Source organism: Hevea brasiliensis, chromosome 1 (genome assembly GCF_030052815.1).
Source record: "Hevea brasiliensis isolate MT/VB/25A 57/8 chromosome 1, ASM3005281v1, whole genome shotgun sequence".
NCBI lineage: Eukaryota > Viridiplantae > Streptophyta > Magnoliopsida > Malpighiales > Euphorbiaceae > Hevea > Hevea brasiliensis.
Window position 1 is genome coordinate 209,679 of NC_079493.1, and position 20,981 is coordinate 230,659.

At 33.7% G+C, this 20,981-nt stretch overlaps 3 protein-coding genes and 1 pseudogene across 3 annotated transcripts; all 4 read left to right on the forward strand.

Annotated features, from left to right (window-relative positions):
• Positions 1-703: 703 nt before the first annotated feature.
• Positions 704-9,285, forward strand: LOC110645476 (serine/threonine-protein kinase Nek5). The gene is made up of 14 exons (XM_021798665.2): positions 704-1,199; positions 1,317-1,383; positions 1,504-1,569; positions 1,691-1,737; positions 1,831-1,876; positions 1,985-2,065; positions 2,159-2,201; positions 2,284-2,333; positions 3,185-3,266; positions 3,341-3,390; positions 4,028-4,101; positions 4,582-4,633; positions 4,722-5,369; positions 5,452-9,285. Exons 1-14 carry the CDS (start codon positions 1,102-1,104, stop codon positions 6,967-6,969), a joined length of 2,922 nt encoding a protein of 973 aa, XP_021654357.2. The 5' UTR covers positions 704-1,101; the 3' UTR covers positions 6,970-9,285.
• On the forward strand, positions 8,507-9,202 carry LOC110645475 (uncharacterized). The gene has a single exon (XM_058151749.1). It carries the CDS (start codon positions 8,507-8,509, stop codon positions 9,200-9,202), a length of 696 nt encoding a protein of 231 aa, XP_058007732.1.
• Positions 9,286-9,424: 139 nt separating the features above from the next.
• On the forward strand, positions 9,425-11,783 carry LOC131169019 (uncharacterized; annotated as a pseudogene).
• A 5,743-nt stretch (positions 11,784-17,526) lies between these two features.
• Positions 17,527-18,417, forward strand: LOC110645472 (NDR1/HIN1-like protein 1). The gene has a single exon (XM_058128550.1). The coding sequence runs from the start codon at positions 17,688-17,690 to the stop codon at positions 18,318-18,320; it is 633 nt and encodes a 210-aa protein (XP_057984533.1). The 5' UTR covers positions 17,527-17,687; the 3' UTR covers positions 18,321-18,417.
• The last annotated feature ends 2,564 nt before the right edge of the window (positions 18,418-20,981 follow it).

Genomic DNA, 20,981 nt, shown 5'->3' on the forward strand with positions numbered 1-20,981 from the left:
ACTACTAAGTAAAGATATATACCATGTGCACATGATTTAATATGATAGGTGATTACTTGGTTGAGTCAAATCTCAAGTATATAATTTTATAGATCATTATGTACATATTCCAGCTACAAAAAGGATCTTTCTGATAAAAAAAGAGAAGGGGGGAGGAGGGAGGGGGATCTTGATTTACGTCACAGCGTTCGTGTGAAAGCTTCAATTCAAAAAAAAAAAAAAAGAAAATAGAAAAATATTGTAAACTTCAATGGCAATGAAGCATGATTCCGTGATAATAAATATGAAATATGATTTTTAAGATTAAAATATCAAAGGCCAAATCTCACAGACCACTTCCAAGTCCCAACAAGAAGGAAGGCCAAAAGACGAGCTCGCTAAAACAGCTGGTTATGTCGGCGTAGAACCAAGCACCCCATTAGTCCTCTGGGTTGTACTCGAGGGGAGAGAGAGATGCCAACCCACTTAGTGGGTGTTCTTAGGGGAGTGATAGATTCTTAAACAAGTAAATCAAATAGAGTAATTGATAAAATATTTAAATAATTAATTATATATATAACAAAATAAAGAATATGGCATACAAGTATTATATTACCATATAAACTAAGTAGACCCTTAATAGGCTGTTGAATATTTTACGCTTGGGGTAACTGGTAGACTAACCACGTTCCTAAAACAGGATATAAAGGTAGTTGAACAAAAAGGCATTTTTTTTTAATTAGAGAGTGAGAAAGAGGGATAAAGGCAAGAAAAACACATTGAAACGCAAGCATCTTGCTCCAAAAGAAGTGGATCTCATATTTCTCTGGTGCTTTATTGACTGCAGATAAAACACAACAAAGCCGGGAATCAAATGATTCCATCTCAAGAGAAGAAATCTCAACTCGACGCCATTGCTGGTGAAAAGTGTCGATTGTAGTAGTTCAATTGCGGGATCTATGAGGAGGAGGAGGATTCGGTGGAGATTCAGAATAGAAAGGGAAATCAAAAAGTTGTGATGTGAAAATTAGTCTGCGGTTCCAATTTTATTTTAGAGCGATCGTCTTCTAGATTATTTGTTGGGGGGCATCGACATTTTTTATTGACTGGGGAGAGGAAGTGATGGAGTCTCGAATGGATCAGTATGAGATCATGGAGCAGATCGGTCGCGGTGCCTTTGGCGCTGCCATTCTCGTTCATCACAAGTCCGAGAAGAAGAAGTACCTCTCTGTTCCCATCTCTATTTATCAATATATAAATAAATAAATAAAATATATAAAATTTTCGAATGAATTGTTTTGGTTGTGTATGATTTTATTTTCTTTTTCAACTGCTAGGTATGTGTTGAAGAAGATCCGGCTTGCACGGCAAACTGAGCGATGCAGGAGATCTGCTCATCAAGAAGTACGTCTCAGTCTCACTGCTGATTTCACGTCTAATCTGCCTTTTGCTTTTTCTAATGATTTAGCATTAGCCTTATTGTTGCTTTATTTAATGGAAACATTGCTTATTTATGTAATGTAGATGGCTCTTATTGCGCGAATTCAACACCCTTACATTGTAGAATTCAAAGAAGCATGGGTTGAGAAGGTATTGTTGGGAAATATTACAAGATTCCAAAGCTTTATCAAATTGAAGTTCTTTTGTCGAGTTCTTATGTGTATTTGCAATTTCTTAGAAACTGAATGACCGTTTCCTATCTGTAATTTAGGGTTGCTACGTTTGCATTGTCACTGGATACTGTGAAGGCGGTGACATGTGAGTTTCCAGCAATTAGTAGAATTTTGGTTTGTAGGATTTGAGTGATTAACAGAATGAATTCACATTGTTCTTTTACAAAATTGCTGGCAGGGCTGAATTAATGAAAAAATCAAATGGTGTATATTTTCCTGAGGAGGTCATCTGAATTACTCTTTGTTTTTGTTTTCTTCTCCATGTCCATATATTTGAATTTATTTTGGGTGTTGACTTGCTGTATTGTTTATGATTCTCAAAAATTTCTCAGAAACTCTGCAAGTGGTTCACACAACTACTGCTAGCTGTTGAATATCTGCATGTCAATTTCGTTCTCCATCGTGACCTTAAAGTATGTGAATAAGTATATGGACAAGTTGTTGGAATTTTAAATGTTATTTTTGAAGATGTTATGGACTAAATGAGTTAAGTACTCTCTTTGCAGTGTTCCAACATCTTTCTTACCAAAGATCAGGATGTTCGCCTTGGTGAGTTTTTTTACTCATGTTTGGTTATCATTTCCTTAGACTTTTTTGGCTTATTAATCTTTTGTTTCTGGGTCATATTTAGGGGATTTTGGACTTGCTAAAACGTTGAAAGCAGATGACTTGGCCTCCTCGGTATATGCTTTTTTTATTGGATTGCTTTTTGTTTCAAATGTTTGTTACCACCATTTGCCTATTTTACAGAGGAATGAAAGTTCTTTTGCAAGATTTCCTACTTTCTCATTTGAGATAGTTTTTCCACTTCCTTTTTTTTTTTTTTTTTTTTTTCTGTTTGGTAATAAATGTGTAGAACTATATGAAGCAGGATATTGCAGAACTATCTCTTTTTGCATTTGAGATTCATTGCATGAAGATGAAATTCTTACAGTTTAGGCTACTTAGATGCAAAAGAAATGTAGTATATTAAATGTGTATGTGTAACAATTCATCTGTTGGGAAGTGGCAGCCGTGCTATATTTTATTTCTAAGTGCAGTTGAAGTTCATGTGGCCAAAGTTGACTTATTTTAATTTTCACTATAGCTATTCATGTCTAATCATTTAACTAAAATAGAGCATGACATATCCTTTTTGAAAATTTGTTTCATTTTTGTAATGATAGAAATCTGATCAAGGGAAGAAGCTCTTATCAAATGATTAATTGATATTATTCTTGGTGGTTAGAACCAATGTAATTCCTTGCACAAAACAACGACAACAAAGACTCTAAAGAAAAATTGCTTCATGTAATGCGTAGGATGTTAGAACTTAATCACTTCTCAATTATATGTTATCCCATTAAACCAACAAACAACAACAAAAACCAAAAGTTAAAATATGTATTAAAATTTATTCGAGGGTTACATATGAAGTACAGCTGTTAATTCTTTATGAAGTTATTTACCCTTGACAATAAGGTAATCAATGTGTACAGTAATTCCATAAAGTATGAGATTAACTGATAGCTGTTTTGAAACTGTATGAGCAGGTGGTTGGAACTCCGAATTATATGTGTCCTGAACTCCTTGCAGATATTCCTTATGGTTTCAAATCAGACATTTGGTCTTTGGGTACATGCCTTCCAGATAATATATGTAAATTTTATGCCTTTTGTTTTTGGCTAAAATGTTTCATTGTTGATCAGGATGCTGTATGTATGAGATGGCTGCTCATCGCCCTGCTTTTAAAGCTTTTGTAAGAATTCCCATGTTCATTTTCCCAGATGTGATTTCTTTTTTTCTTTTTTATGAAAATTGTGTTTATTTCCTGCTTCTTGTCCTAACAATGTGTTCATATGGTCATGATATCTTTCTTGATGTTATATAGAACAGGTTGTATAATCTATTACTGGAGTCACCCATAAATTCTTGTTGGCGTTAAAATATACATTGATGTAGTAAATGGAACATGACTATTTTTGATTCTTGATTGTTAATAAGACTTATTTGAGTTCTACATTTTTATGCAATGCAACTGATGACATCACATTAATATATGTAAGGTCTTAATGGAATTTGATCATTGCTTTCATTTACAGTTTTTATGGACTGAATTAGTTTGCAAAACTAGCTATGTTTCTGTGTATTGCAACAATTATGCATGTTCTGCAGTCACTGCATAAAATATTGATTGAGAAATTAGCAACTGCTTTAGGTTCCAAACTCTCTTGCCTTTACAGGACTCCATAATGTTAAAGTTCTTCTTTAGAAGTATGCATGATGAAGGGTTTAATGTCAAGCATCTGTAAAGGGTTTCTATAAATTATTTATATTTGGCCACATGAGTTTTGCATCTTTCTCTCACTTACTAAATGCCTCCATGTGTCTTGCAGGACATGGCAGGACTGATAAGTAAGATAAATCGCTCCTCAATTGGCCCTTTGCCTTCTTGCTACTCTCCAGCCTTGTAAGTCATCATGCACTGTTATAAACTTACTGTTCTCTTGTATTTGATAAAATACAGTATCAGGGATTATATCACCTTTCTTGATACCTTATCTAGGAGGTCACTGGGCAATTGCTACTTGTAGTTGTAGCAATGCCCACACCCTAGGATGGCTGCAACACAAATCAATAGGTCATGAGTTATGAAATAGGCATACAGCTTTGACGCAATTACAAATCTTCAAATTGATTTATATTTTTAACCATTTCGTGACTTCTCTTATGTGTTTCATTTTTTTTTATAAATGCAAGTAAACAAGCTGGATTGTGGGCATTCTACAATATAAGACATGTTGATTAGCTTTAATGAATCAACCATATGGATAACTAAGACATCCACTAGGTTTTTTGTTGCTTCAATTGCTGGGCTTTGTCCCTTATATTCATAGTGATGTACCATTGTATCACTGCATATAATTATAGCTAATCTTTTTATGTGTAGGAAAATGTTGATCAAAGGCATGCTGAGAAAGAACCCTGAGCATCGACCTAGTGTAAGCATCTTTCCTAAATATCTACCTCAACTTCAGGAATCTTTGCTGGCAGGACTTCATCTTAAAAATCTGGATTTGCTTTGTCCAGGCTTCAGAGGTTTTGAAGCATCCTTACTTGCAGCCTTATGTTGATCAGTATCGTCCATCCTTCACTCCCCCAGCTACCTGTTCCCCTGAGAAGCCCATTTCTAACTGTCAGGATTCCCGGAAAAATATGGCTGAAAGCCAGAACAGTAATAGTTCTAGTAGTGATAAAGATAGTTTGCTTTCCAGTGATAGAAATGTCCCAGTAATGGTCTCAAATTGTGAGCACAAAGCCTGTGATACAGATTTAGCTTCTATTGATGATGAAGATGATGATGAACAGCACATGCCAAGTAAAGAAGGAAATAGCCCCAACTTATGCACTGTTAAGACGGATGAAAATAGGATGGTGAAACCATGTCATGATGAGCATGGATCCAGTGTTGAATCAAAGCAACCAAAGACCATTAGAAGTATTATGTTGGCCTTAAAAGAAGGAAAAGCTAGAGAAAATGGTTCTCCAATGAGAGGCAACCGTATAAAGGTTGCAGGTTCTCAAAGAAGTAACACTGAAGTGCCTCCCAAAGTTCTCAAACCCAATGCCCTTACTTCTGGTTTGAAGGCTAATGCAGATGCACCAACTATTTCTCCATCAAAGGTTGCTTTTGATTCCGCAAAGCGGATTCAAGGATCACATCCTTTGAAGCACCAGGTATAATCAGAATCTTATTGTTCTCTCTTAGTTTCATGCACATGTGAAAATGGTCACTTATATTGCCAGTGTAACTTTACAGTTACCAATAATTGACTCTACGCCAAAGATTAAACCTAGAAATGATGGTTTTCCTCCATCTGGTCCATTAAAGCATGTTGATGATGGACTTCCTGTAAAGCAAGGACAAAAAACTCCTCCTTCCAATCTGGTTAGGCGATGTGCATTTTCTGGACGGACAAGGCAGGTGGGAACTGATGTTCCAAATGGCATCACTAACACCATGAAATTAAGTCCAACTGAGATAACCCAAGAACCTGAAAATACTCATTATCAAGTTCCTGATGGTCCTCTTTTACATTATCCAAATGTGGTAAGAGAAGAGACTCAGAAGGCTGTAGTTGGAGCTTCCAGAGGAATGCAAACAGATAGAAGTAATTCTGTCTCATCTTCAGTGTCAGTTCAAGCATTTGAGCTTTGTGATGATACAACAACTCCATTTGTCGACATGACTGAACAAACAATTCCTCATGCTGAGCTCATGAAAAACTTAGAATTACATGCACCCAGCTGCTCACTTGCTTCCTCTTCACATTCCAAGTCATCAAATTTGTCTGAGGAAAACTGTGGATGTGGTTATAAATCTGTAGCTCACTCATCTGAAACCTCAAAGCCTGGGGTGGTCCTTGATCCTCAGAAGAATACTGTTGCTGGTGATGGAAAAGTGAGTTCAAGTGCCACTCTGGATCCATCAGTCACAATCTCTGAAGAAGTTCCAATTTGTGAAGATGATACCCTCACTAGCAGGCCTGATAATGTGGTCCAATCAAATCTTGCATCTACATCTAGTGGTGATGACAAGTTCACTGTAAGAGAACTTCTATCATCAGTTCCACAAACTGCTTCTGTTGCCTCGGTAATATCTACTAGCCCGAAGAATTTTCAGCCAGAGAAAGGAGTCATTTTGCAAAACCCAATGACTGAGAAGCCAAGTGCTGGACATCTTCCTCCTGCTTTTGATGATGTTATACATGTTATTCGGCACAGTAGTTTTCGTGTTGGGAGTGAGCAGCCAGTTATGGAAACTGTGGAGATGGGGGTTCAAAATGTGGATGTTGGGAAGCTATTAAATGTAGTAAGAGATGAATTGGAGATGAGAAACATGACTACACCTGTGACGCTTAAGTCATCAAGTTGTGCTGAAACTATGGGTTCAAAATCAACTATCTCAGATCATTCTTTGAAATCAAATATTTCAGATCATTCTGGCACTAAGGAAATGGATAATAAAAATGTGATTCCTTCAGTTCCAACATCAGGTGCTTCTGAGCCAACAAAACCCAACTCCCTCGTTATAGAAGAGGAAGCACCAGCAAAGGAAACTTTAGATGTTAAGTCCTTTAGGCAGAGGGCGGAGGCACTTGAAGGGCTTTTAGAATTGTCTGCTGAGTTGCTGGAGCAAAACAGATTGGAAGAGCTTGCTGTAGTTTTGAAACCTTTTGGGAAAGACAAGGTTTCCCCAAGGGAGACAGCTATCTGGTTGGCAAAGAGTCTTAAAGGAATGGTGTTGAAGACAGTGGATGGAGCTCATGAATCATGATATCCATGGTAAGCAAGCTCTTATTGTATGTGTATCGAGATGTCCATTTATTTTTGCTTTTTAATGATTTTTCCACATTTAAGGTCCATTGAATTTTTAAAGAGAACAAACAGGCCTTGTCTCCTCCTCCTCCTTCTGCTTCCTCTCTTTTTTTTTTTTTTTGTAATTATTCCTTGTGAACTTCATTTTTGTACATAATGACCATACAAATTATGTATCCTGGTGAAATGTATGGGTATGCTGTCTTAAGTGAAGAATGCAAGGTTTGGGTGCAATCAGTAGGCAACGTTATTAGTATTCATGGCTGATCAAACTAAAAGGAGCTGGCTTCCTACTAAGTTGGAATTTCTTGGATAAGTTGTGGAAACCAATAGATGATAATATGGAATTCGTCTTAGTTTTATGAATAGATTGAAGTAAATTTACTGTATTGGCCATTGCATGTTGGAGGTCACAAGAAGTCAAAGGCAATGAAAGATGACGTATAAGCTTTGATCTTTTGTCTTGTTCTGCTGCTTGGCTGTATTCAAGGACTTGCAATTTATGATTTTTTCATATTATATATAGTTGTTAGGTGAAAGGAGATTGGATCATTCTGGTAATTTGGTTGATAATGGATGCTGGATTCATTGAGGTCAGAAATTAGGGAAGGGATTTAAATTCTGTCCACCTCTCATCATACAAGTTCTGTTGTAAAATTCTTTTTAAGTATTACGAAACAAAACTTCTTGGAAAACAGGGTCTGGCATTATTTAGGAGGAATTATATATTTATTAATACTATTCTAGAGGTTTGGTGGAGGTTGCGCTTCATTGTGGAGACAAATAGTTTTGTCGTTTAAGAGAGTAATTATTGAACGAAAACAATTTTGTAGGTAGAGGATGAGCAGTGGTGGAGTGACATAAAACTGGATCAGTTTGTTTGCATAAGTGCGTGTACATAGATCATATTGTTGTCTATTTTTACGCACTTCTATGCCACTTTTTATGAGAAATTATATCTTATTACTTTGATTTCATATAAACAATTCTACATGAATCCGTGCACCTGAAAACAAGAGGAGATTCCCTACAAAGTAAAAAAGGGGGTGGAGGTGCGCTATTTCCACAACACATCATTGAATCTTCCTTGTGCATTAGCGGTCAGCATTGGACCAGGCAAAAGGTGGGCCTTTTTAAATTTGATGTGGCATACCAGATGTCACGAGTAGGGGATTGTTTTGATATTAATGTGTTCTCTTCCTTGGGATGCTTACATTTGTGTGACGACAACTTCGAGTAACATTGTGTGGTCTAGTCTCTACGTTCGAGTGACGTGGTGGTTGCATAGGAAGCTTCACGGCAAGGGCGTCAGGATGCTTGCTTCGAATTTTCCTCGGAAGAATACGCGTCTCCTGGGATTTATTTAACCTGGATTTATTTAAAAGGGCCATCTCTCTTGCCCTTGGTTATCTTGAAATAAAACGGTACATCTCGTCGACATTAACTACTTTGTGACTTCCTCAGACACAAGCTTGGGCCAACCGATAATCTTTTATATGGATCCTAACAGCCTTCCAATTTCTAGTCCTGGTAGTTACGGACTACAGCCGCCATCCGCAACGCTGCAAATAAATTCCGCAGCCGCTCGGCCTAATCAATCACGGAGTTTCCATAACTGTATTACCCGTTTGATGCTGTTACTTGTTATGTCATTTCTTACATTAAGCTTTGTCAGCGCCGTCATATGGCTTGTCATTGATCCGCATGATCCCACTTTCGGACTCAACTCTCTCTGCATATCCAACATCACCCTTTCTGATAGTCAATTTACTGCAAATTATGACATAGAATTCTCTGTAAATAATACAAACAAGAAGGTAAACCTTGTCATTGACGATGTCAAAGTTACTGTGTCCTACGGAAGAGCCATCATCTCGCTGAGAGTTTTGGAAGCAATTAGCGTCTCCGTTCCAAAGACGACTCAGGAAAAGTTGATGGTAGTTTTAGACAGGCACTCGGTTCACTCGATCAAAAACAGGGTGTTCAAGGAAATAAGTGATGATTGGAGCAAAAAGATTGTCAATTTCAATGTCGGATTATTTGTCAGAACTAAATACGATCTTGGCGTTTGGCCTACCAAGAAGAGATTTTTCCATGTTTCGTGTCTGGCTTTAACTGTTGAATTCCTATCTACCAAGAGGACAGGGAAGCTCATGAGTGCAGCGAAAGGCTGCTCACTTCATTTGAATTGATGGAGTCCTTTTTTCCTCGTATTTTTCTTAATCATCTATCCCTATTAATTAACTGTTGAATTAATTATTTATTTATTGGTTTCTTTTCTTCTTTTTTCCTCACTTTTTTTTTTCCAATGAGGTGCAAACTCTTGCATGTTTATCTGCACGTTGTTTTTTCTTTTGTTACTTCATTAATTCCACGGCAATCTATAGTTCGATGTTGTTATAGGAAGATAGTATTCGCAAGAAACCCATTAAACAAAGTCTCTCTCTCTCCCTCTCTCTTATCAATTCAACACGGTCTCCTTTTTAGCTCTTAACATCCACCATGGTAGACCCTTTAAGACCCGGTACTGGCTACTCTGTCGCCCCCGCCCAGCAACCTAAAGCTACCGTCCACCGCAATTTGCCACCGACCACGCACCACCGCCGCCCACTAACCCATACTATTACAACCAACCACCAGCATATCCCAACTCACACACCACCCCAGCTCCGCCACTTAATCGCAGCTCCAATCGTTGTTACCGTTTTATTCTTTACCATCCTCTTCATACGCTGGCTCGTCATCAGCCCCCACCACCCCGAAATTCATGTAACCTAGCTTCCTAGTACCACCTTGAACTTTTTCACATCCTCGCAGAGACTGACGCCGGCTGGAACGCTCTGTTCCAGGTTTATCACCCGAACAAGAAATTGAAAATCTCATGCGATGCAATTGCAATTATGTAATCGATTCTTTACAAATCGGAGATTTTATCACTGCACGAATCCCGCGCTTCAAACAGGATACCATGAATTTGACTACCATGGATGAGAGTTCTCAGCGGTGGATTCTTACATGGGCGGGTGGGCGGTAAAGGAGCTGAGGGTTTCTATGACTGTGAGGGACTTGATGTTTGATTTAAGGTAGGTGGGTTCAGAGCACGGCGGCGGTTGCCAAGAGTTCCGTGCGTGCGACAAAGTGTCCATTGGGCTTCCGACGAGTGCTGGATCGGGGAACTTGAACGGTGGAGCAACGGAATGCAAGGTTAATGGGTGAGTAAAATTTAGGGTTTGATCCTGTTATCATGACTACCTTGAAATGTAATTTCATTTGGGGAAAAAAGAAAAGTAAAAATAATAATATTAGTAGTAATAATAATAGCAATAATAATAATAATATCTTCTGATGCTACTAGTTGATGAGTGTAGATGTACATGAATTTAGGCTTTTGAGGTTAGTAATCTCTATTTTTATGGTTGTATGGTGTTTTTAATTGATGGAAATTTGATTTATGCTTGATGTTAGGTGATCAATTCCATCACGAAAGGTTTGATTCATTTCTACAAGGAGGTGGAACTTTATGCATGGTTTTTCTAGGCAAATGACAAAAAATGTGTAATAAAAAATATAAAATACAGAAAAAGGATGATATTAAAATTAATTATTAAAAAGGGGTGAATTATGCTGAGTTGGAAGAAGTGAGTGCGGGACGTTAACTATAATAGTGTTTTTAAGGTCCGGACGCTATTCAAAATAGCGTCCGCGTGAAAAATGTTACTTATAGTAGCGTCCAATCTTTTTAATTATTTATTTTTTAATTTTAATTTTTAATTTTATTAAATTTTAATTTAATTTTAAATTAAAAAATAATATTTATAATAAAAATATTATAATATATAATCTTACATATTATAATTTTATTTATTAAAATAATATTTTAATTTATTTAAAATATAAAATAAAATTATTAAAAATTTTAAAAAAAGTTGGACGCTACTTATAGTATAATAGCGTACAACTTTTCTTAAATTTTTTTAATTATTTATTTTTTAATTTTAATTTTTTATTTTATTAAATTTTAATTTAATTTTAAATTAAAAAATAATATTTATAATAAAAATATTATAATATATAATATTACATATTATAATTTTATTTATTAAAATAATATTTATATTTTATTTAAAATATAAAATAAAATTATTAAAAATTAAAAAAAAAAAGTTGGACGCTACTATAAGTAGCTTCTAACCTTAAACTTGAGAGCTGGATTCTATTTTGAATAGCGTCCAGCTCTCCTTTCACTTTTTTGACGCGGACGCTATTTTAAATAGCGTCCGGACCTTAAAAACGCTATTATAGTTAGCGTCTCGCACTCACTTCGTCAACTCAGCATAATTCATCCCTTTTTGGTAATTAGTTTCAAAGTTACTCTTTTTCTGTATTTTGTATTTTTTATTACACCTTTTTTGTCATTTGCCCGGTTTTTTTTTTTTTTTGTCAATAAACTTTATGCATGGTTTAGTTCTAGAACATAGAATGACATAATAGTTTAACTCTGAGAAAGTACAGATAAGAGAGCCGTTAATAATTCATGTGATCCCCATGATTCTCTCCTCACTGGATCGCACTGAAATTTTTGAATCTCCTGAATAGTCTCACATTCTAACACTTTACGTTGTGGAATGTCCTAGTGGAACCACTGTATTTTTTTAGTTTTCAAAACCTTAGCCAGTTCTTTGATGTAATGAGGTGTTCGTTAGCTTTTCCTTCATGGGAAAGGTAATTTTCAAATGTCAAATACATACTGGCCATCAGTTGTGCATTTGTTTTGATTATCCTTTCATGTTTTCTCCAAAATAAGGTGGTAAATTGAAATAGTTCCAAGTACTATGTAGGGGCAAAGAATTTCCTTGCCTTTTTGGCTTGCTACTTCCTTGCATTTATAAAATTGCTTTATCTTTTCCCAATCTATCTCTCAACTGAAAAAGGATGGTAAGAGGAAGAGAGAGGAATTCATAGGTAGCAAAACGAGGAAATAATAGAAATGTTTCTTTTTCCATAGAATGAACTCCCCCTCCCTCTGTCTCAAGCTTTTTACTAAAAATGTGTAAAAAAAAAAAAAAAAATTCCCAAACCAGGATGAAAACTATCATGTTGGCAAAGGCAAGCATATTAGCGATAAGTGTTATTGTCGGTTTGATATACCTCACCGACATTACGTAATGTCGGTAAGGTGTAGGACAAAGTTATACATACATGTGTGTATCAGCAACAACTAGGTCACAGGTTCTCTTAAGCAACTTGGCTCTTCATGTGTAGGAAATACACTTAGTAGAACCTTTTTCAAACTTTTTTTGATAAATAAAAAACTTTCTAAAATATAAGAAAGATGTCCTATTTAAATTTTTACTCTTATACTATCAAATTGGCATGCAACCATTTACCTACTAGCTTAGTATCTGATTCAAGATGCATATTTAGGAGTTTTTTGTGTTAAACATGTTTAAAAAATAAAAATGAAAAGCCTGTATCGTTGATATTGTTTCCTAATTTATTTTACTTTTGGATTTTCATTTATGAAATAATTAAATCTCTTATAGTTATGAAGAATTTGATTCAAGACGTTGTGACTTTGATTTGCTAGGCACTATAAATGATGGGATAATTCAAATTAGAATAATCTTTCTCTTAAATTTAACACTTTTCGTATATATTCTTCCATTCGATGTTCTGTAGTTTTATTTTTATTTTATAGTGTGAAGATTTAATTTTTACATATCATGAGACAATACAATTTTATACACAAAATAGTTAGTAATGTCACTGGTAGGCAGCTTAGTTTACCCTGCTTTATTTTCTTTCCTATTGATTTTTTTGTGTGTTAATAGACGGTGTGCTGTGTCTATTTCATTCCTTTTTTGCATTTTCAGGCAAATGGATATCTAAAAATTTAATAGTTTTAGTGTGAGATCAATGTTTGATTTATTATTTCATAATTTAAATGGCATCAATTGAATCTATTAATAAATGCACATTACTTTATTTTTTTTCTGCAAAGATACTTTAGAAACTTATACAGTTTAACTTTATTATTTGACATAACTCCTCAAAATATATGTAATTAATCCAGTAATTCGGATTTTTGGATAGTCCATGAACGTATTAATATTTAATGGTTTAACCATGAGATTCGTTCAGTCTTTCAAACCACTGTAAAACTCACTCAATAAAAAGAAAGAATCTTAATTAAAAATAAGTAATATTAGTATGATTTCAAAATATAACAATCCTTATTATTATGCATTATAAATAGAAATAAATTTATATAATTATACTAGCTAATAATATCTACATAATTATATAGTTGACTTGAGATAACCATTCATTGTCCATATTCTATATAAAGAGATCATATTGTCTATGGAGGTATGTTCTTTCTCCCTAACAATTTAGTACACTATTCTCTCATACTAGTTCTAACTTGAGCGTTAGAGGCTCCTCACCAAGTCCATACCAAGTAGACCTCTGACCCATTTATTCTCTATTTTATAGTTTCATACCCACAAGAAATTTTCATAGACCGCAACAATTGTTCCGCCTGTGGGAAACAACACAAGAAGTTGTGTCTCTTCTTTATATTTATTTATATTCTGAACTCAAAATGAGAGAATGAACTAAGTGAGAAGATGGCTTGTGGTTTGCAATAATCCAACTAAAAATTTTTTATCATGTTCAAGAAATTTCTAAATTTGCTCAGGTATAATCTAAAAAATTTATTTACAGTCACATGAGTTTTGTTTTAAATTTGTTAGAGGGCTTTATATCCTATTAGACGATCAATCAATGACATTCTTCTTGTGGTAAGTGTAAATGTTTTATCATTATATCACTCTTTCTTCTTTGCTATTACATGTTTATTTATAATCCATGTGTTTCAAGCGACATTTTCATATTTTATTTTACAAAGATTTGATATTAAAAAAAATATTACATTTTCAATTGATATGGAGTATTTTTCATAGTTTAACAATTTATAGGAGTTCGTTGTGAAGTTTCAAAATTTTCAAATTATTTGAACTTATAAAAATTTTTATTTAATAATTTTTATTTATTTTACAAAATTATCAATGTTTCTATGATAAGGAAATAGTCTCGATTTATACTAATTGCTATAAAAGAGTCACATTTAATAAGTCTATCACCGCACCTTCAGTTTTGTATTTTGGGCTATTGTTGTGTTTTGTTGAAAGTTACCTATAATACTTCTAATTAACATTATATGAATTTTAATCAATTTTCTTGACACAAAATTCTATTACTATCAAAATTAAATTCATTGCCTAACTGTAAACGAATAGAAACTATGGTCATTTTTTAGTTTAATGGGACTTGAAAAAATTATATGATTCTAAAATTTAAGTTTTAGAATTATTTGAAGGCAATAGCATAAGCTCCATTAGATTGAATTATAGTCTAAGTTTGTCTTTAAGATGAATGATAATTGGAGACACATGAAATTATTTTAAAATTTAATGCTCTAATTTTCATAATCTAGCATTGCTTTTGATTTCTATTTAACTCATACTTATTATACCGAAGAATTTAGAAATGATTGAAATTAAAATTCATTTTATAACTATGTATATATGAATATATGTTTATGAATAATATATCGCTCTCAAATATTCTTTAAACCTGAAGGCATTTATTTTTTTTTTATCAAAATCATTTGGTAAATCCCCTGATATATACATAATACATTCCATTTATAATACTATTTATTGAGAAATTGTGGACAAGTTTACAATATGCATTATATGAATTATCTTCAAAAAAATACTTGTACAATTATTATTTTTACAGTTAAATTTTAAAAGTTGCTTAGTCCATCCACGATGATAGTTCACCGGGTTAAATAAATTGAGGGTGCTTAGCCCATCTACAGTAATAATCCACTAGGCTAAATTAAAAAAAAAAGTGCTTAACTAATTCACGGTGATAGTCCAGCAAACTAAATAAAATAAGGGTGTTTAGCCCATTCACGGTGATAGTCTACCAGGTTAAAATAAAGGGTGCTTAGTCAATCCACGGCGATAATCCGCTGGCTAAAACAAAAGTGTTTAGCCCATTTACGACGATAGTCTATTAGGCTAAAACAAAAGTGTTTACCCCATCTAAAATGATAGCCCACCAAGCAAGTAAATTAAATGTGTAAGTTCACCTAAAGAGTAGTTTACCAAACTAAGCAAACCGAAGGTGTAAATCTATTTAATACGAAAATTCTATCAAGTTTATCAAAACGATAGTCTGCACTAAAAAAAAAAATAGGACAATGACCAAATCTTCGACATATAAACAACTCTATGGATTCGTACTTAAAGGGGGAGATTAATAATATAGCTCTTCAAAATATATATAATTAAGCTAGTAACTCGGATTTTTGGATAGTACATGAATCTAATGATATTTAATGATTCAACCATGAGATTCATTCAATTGGTTTAACTATTGTAAAATTCACTCAATAAAAGGAAAGAATCTTGATTAACAATAAGCAATATTGGTAAGATTATTAAATATAATAATTCATATAATTATGCATTATAAATAGAAATAAATTTTTATAATTATACTAGCTAATAATATCTACATAATTACATAGTTAACTTAACATAACCATTCATTATCCATATTCTATATAAAGAGATCAGATAATCTACGGAAGTATGTTCTTTCTCTCTAACAATCTAATATACTATTTTCTCATATAAGCTCTAACTAGAGCGTCAAAGGATTCTCACCAAATTCATACCTAATGGACCTCTGACCCATTTATTTTCTATTTTGCAAGTTTATACCCACAAAGAATTTTCATGAATCACAATGTTATTATAATACAGTCATGATAATTTAGTAATATTATAATAGATTACTAAATTTAAAAATTATAATATATGTGTGTGTAAATGGTAAAACCAAGGAAATCTTGAACTATATAAATAATAGAAATAAAGAGCATGGCTAAAAAAAAAAACATTTTAACTTTGCTTAAGACTAACAAATTAAACTTATAAAAATTAAAACATACAAACCAACTTTAATTAGAAGTAAAATATAGTCATCTTAATTTGATTTTATGACAATAAACGGCTAAATTTAATTGGTCATTGAAAATTAAATATATTATAATAATATTATATTATATATAAAAAATTAAATCATGAATATGTATAACAATTTTCTATAATGGCAATAAAAAAACTTTTATTTCTATTTAAATAATTAATATAAATTTTTTTCGGATGAATTCTTCAAAGTCCTAATATTAAATTTTCAAAGTCCTATATGAACGTTGATTTGCCATTTAACATGATACTAATTTTTCAAGTTTTACATGGACTCTAAAATTAACTACCCTCAATTATCACAACTGTTTAGGTGTTATATTATGTATAAAATAAAGTTCGTTTTGGATTAATCTCATTAACCACCCAGTTACGATGCTTCCATTGTAAATTGCTGCGCTATACAAAGATGCATTAGATCTCCACACTATCCTATTATATACTGAAATGATTATTGGACCTTGATACATAGATAATCTTATTTAATTATACATTTTGCTTTACTGATTATATATATAGGGCTGTGATGCTTTTATTCTTCTTGATTCCACTTTGAGGCATCAAACGGAGAAAGAAAGTATGGGAAACAAAGGGAGAGAAGGCTTTTATCGAGAGTCCCCATATCTGAAGATTAGTACAAATTCAAATAATTTATAAAGGTGGATAACTAATTAATTAATTGATTAAATATAATTGATCTAAACTCAAATAAATTTATCTTATTCTTTCATGACTCTTGCCTTAACCCACCCTCCACTGTTCAATTCAATAATAACTTTCTACGTACTTTATTATTATTATTATTATTATTATTATTATTATTATTATTATTATTATTATTATTATTATTATGTTCCACCACTTCATATTCAACTGAAGTTTCATCAACTCCACCATCTCTATTTTTTTTTTTGTCAATCTCCAACATCTCAATTCACCACACTTAATTAGTCATATAAAATTTAATATTTAAATATAGAACTATATATCATAGATCATGCATATATAAGCTATAATAAAATTAATTTTCCAAATCCTATTTAAGGACTAGCTAACAAATTGCCCATAAACGTGTAAATTTAAATTAAACTATCTTAGTGGCATACAATAATTAAATTTTTAATTTTAAATCAATTGAGATCAATTATATAAATTATTTTGAACAATTAATTTAACTTTTTTTGAAATAAATTTTACATCAATATTTAAAATTATAAATTTTTTAATATTGCAAGCAAACCATCTTTTGCCTGCAAGTGCAGGGTAGATTTGAAGTGGAGCCTTTGCTATTAACAGATAAGGTTTTACCCCAAACAAAGCCCATATGCCTTAATTTCGCACCACCCAAATATATTCCACATTTTCTTTTGCCCAGATAACTCCTTGTACCTCACATGATATGATTATTAGTTATATACATGCGTACACACACACAAATACACGGACAATAACAACGTCAAATCAAATCGCGCTCTCTATTATGTTATATATAAAGCACACATCTCTTCATCATCCATGCCTGTAATTTCTTCACCTTCTCTTTGCCTCGAGTTTATGCAGCTACAGTTGTGACAGCTAGTAATTATCTCAAAGTCCCACTCCAATTGCCATGTGTGAAAAGAACTGCGGCCATCACCACGAAGGGAAGAAGCTCTGTCTCCGGATATTCTGGTCGGTCATTGCTATAGTTGGCGTCATCGCCTTGGTGATCTTACTGGTATGGGCCATTCTCCAGCCCAAAAAGCCCACTTTCATCCTCCAGGATGCTACAGTTAATGACTTGAGCCTTTCAGGCTCAAATTGCCTAACTAGTCACATTCAGGTCGCCATATCCACCAAAAATCCCAATGAGAGGATTGGCATTTACCATGAAAAGCTTGATATCTATGCTTCCTACCGTAACCAACAAATAACCCTTGCAACTGAGCTGCCTAGGAGTTACCAGGGCCACAAAGAAATCATCATTTGGTCTCCCTTTCTGTATGCTAATGCCGTGCCTATATCTCCATACCTAGCTGCTACTTTGGGCCAAGACTTCAATGCTGGGGCCGTGCTTGTCAATATCAAGATCGATGGGACTCTTAAATGGAAGGTTGGCTCATGGATTTCGGGCAAGTATCGTATCAACGTCAATTGTCCGGCCTATATGACTTTTGGCGACCGGATCCATGGCATTAACAACGGGGTAGGGATCAAGTATCAGTTTGCGCAAGGTTGCTCTGTTGAAGTTGCTCCTAGCTAAAGCTACTTACTATATTGTTTTATCTTTTCTTTACTAGCAGCGGGTTGTTCTTTCTTTTATCCCCATAATTATTATATAACTTATTAATTTTGGTTAATTGAGTTTAATTAGGGTTATGCTAGTTTATGTGACTATTTTCTTTTCTTTTTTTCCCCAATATATAGTGACTTCTTTAATTTGGTCAATTCTTGATAGTACGTGAGCTTATTTGATTTATTATCCACGATTTCACAAAGGATAAAGAAAGGAAAGGGACTTTAGTTTGGAACATAAAAAGAAAGGAAGAAGGTCCAGTTAATGGATGAAGGATTGACCTGAACTCTATTCTTTCTTCTGTTGGAATCGCTGAAGGTAATTGCAAATGGTACGAGACGAACTCCTTTTCAAATATAATTAAAATTAACAAATTTCTCCCTATATAAAGTATTATGAAAGAGAGAAATAAAGCAATTCTTTCTTGAGCATAATGAATACTAGCATCATGTTCCACTGAAAGGAAATACCAAATAGCATATCATAATGCATATATATATAAGGACTTACGATTTGGTATCAGCACTAATACACATATATGTAAGTTAAGAATAAAGGCAAAAAAGCAGAGTTTTTTAATCAAGATCAACTCTAGTTTTTGGCTTAGGCCATTAATTAGTTGGGATAATGATATAATTGTAGGCAACTTTCTTTATCATTATTATTCAAAAGAAAATATATTAGGTCAAGGTGAAGCTTTGTGTGACACACTTTGAAGTTTTAAGATGTTAGGTGAAATTAATGGAGGTTGTAGGCCATATGAGTGAAGTCATTGTATGCGTCTAGAATAAAGGGATATTATAATGCGTCTAGAATAAAGGGATTCCATAATGCGTCTAGAATAAAGGGGTTTCATATATGCTGCGTCCTTCCTTCTACTTTACTAAGATTGAGTAACAATACTTCTAAAAACTGGGCCAATTTGCATCATTTGATTCCTTAATCCCATGTCCCACTGCACGCATGATTCTTTGTTGGAGTTTGTGTTTGAAGCTTAATTACTGATGCTGTTCTCCTCTTTGGCGGGTTACGGATATTGAGCATAGGAATTAGATCTGTAAGCAAGAAGAGTACTCAGTTGGGTTAGATGACCATTGCTCCGATACCTAAATTAGTAGTAGGAACTGAACAATATGATGAATGGTAAAAACTGAGTAGTATACATACCTGTTGGCCCTTATATAGGCCTTTGATGTAACTTCCTATTAGGATTCGGAATCTATGGTTGAGTGGAATTAGAAGTCTGTTAGTTGATGTCAAGACCCAAATTATAGGCCGAACCGGCACTAGGACTTGGATCAACATAAGACCCTCAAAGCCTGTAATCAGCCCAACTGTTCCTAGCCCAACCATGAAGCCCATAACTATTGTCCACTTTGAAAAAATCAAACGGACAGAATCTGGCTATAAATTGGATTATCCAACGGGGAGTTCTTAGCTCACCGCACCTGTGAACACAAAATATATCAAATTGGGAAGTTCAACTCACCCTCACAATCCTCAATCAAAGACATAATCAAATGGGAGCTTACCTCCCTCATCCAAACACAATCCATCTTATGTATCCATACACATCCACATAAATAATATTGCAACCCCAGAATTTAGTTATTACAAATCCAAACAAATATTACACTGCTGATACATATAGAGTTCTAGAATGAAAATAAGGAAAGATGGCAATGCAATTAAACTTGTTTGACTAAACCTATGAGAAAGAAGGCAGGTTATTCTCAAAAAGAGACCCTCTTGTAGCGTGAAAAAAATAGAGTAAATAGGAGTGAGCTTCAACTCTTAGAGTAAAATATTGATTTTAAATACAATTTCTATAACTATCTAAAGTTATTGTATCCCTAAGTATGAAATACAACATACACAAACATATTCAACCAAATTCAAATAATATTCACACAAAAGATAATTTGAAGCACTCACACACTTGTGTGTCATATCAATGTATGTAAATATAGGAGTTGATCCCTTATAAAACTCTCTTAATCTAATACCTGCTAGCGAGATCCACTCGAGTCAGACTTCCTCTTAATAATATAAATGCGGGGGTCAGCGAGATCAACTCAAAACCGTACTCACCCTGACTTATCCATAAAAAGGATTGGGCTCCAGCGAGTCAAGCTCCAGCCATTCTACTCGTCCTACCCATTTCCAATATCACACTACACGCATGCCAACACACTCACACAGCTCTAAATTACCTTAAGACGATACCCACAACAATTTCAGCAAATAAAAATGTCATACAAATCATGCCTAATACTTAGCTATATACATATATATATAAGTGAATGTATGGACATGCCTTGAATATATAATAATATTGAAATTATAAATAAAATCAATATCTACTTATTGATCAATGGAGACTACTGTGGCGGCTAGGTGGACGTAGATGGTTGACCCTGATCACCTAAACAATTACATTATAGATTTATTAGTACTAACTCAAATCAAGAATTTAAAGAGACAAAGATACCCTAATTTATGTAGGAAATTCGATAAAGTTTTTTCTGTATCTATGACCTACGTAACCTACAAAGTAGTTCAAACAACACTTCTAAGATCACAAGCCTCAAGCTCACATATTATCAACATCACATGACCCCTCTTGGG

Coding starts and splice junctions, on each gene's coding strand:
- LOC110645475 (XM_058151749.1), top strand. CDS start 8,507: ATGGATCCTAACAGCCTTCCAATTTCTAGTCCTGGTAGTTACGGACTA.
- LOC110645472 (XM_058128550.1), top strand. CDS start 17,688: ATGTGTGAAAAGAACTGCGGCCATCACCACGAAGGGAAGAAGCTCTGT.
- LOC110645476 (XM_021798665.2), top strand. CDS start 1,102: ATGGAGTCTCGAATGGATCAGTATGAGATCATGGAGCAGATCGGTCGC. Junction 1,384..1,503: donor GGAGATCTGCTCATCAAGAA/GTACGTCTCAGT, acceptor TATGTAATGTAG/ATGGCTCTTATTGCGCGAAT. Junction 1,570..1,690: donor AAGAAGCATGGGTTGAGAAG/GTATTGTTGGGA, acceptor TCTGTAATTTAG/GGTTGCTACGTTTGCATTGT.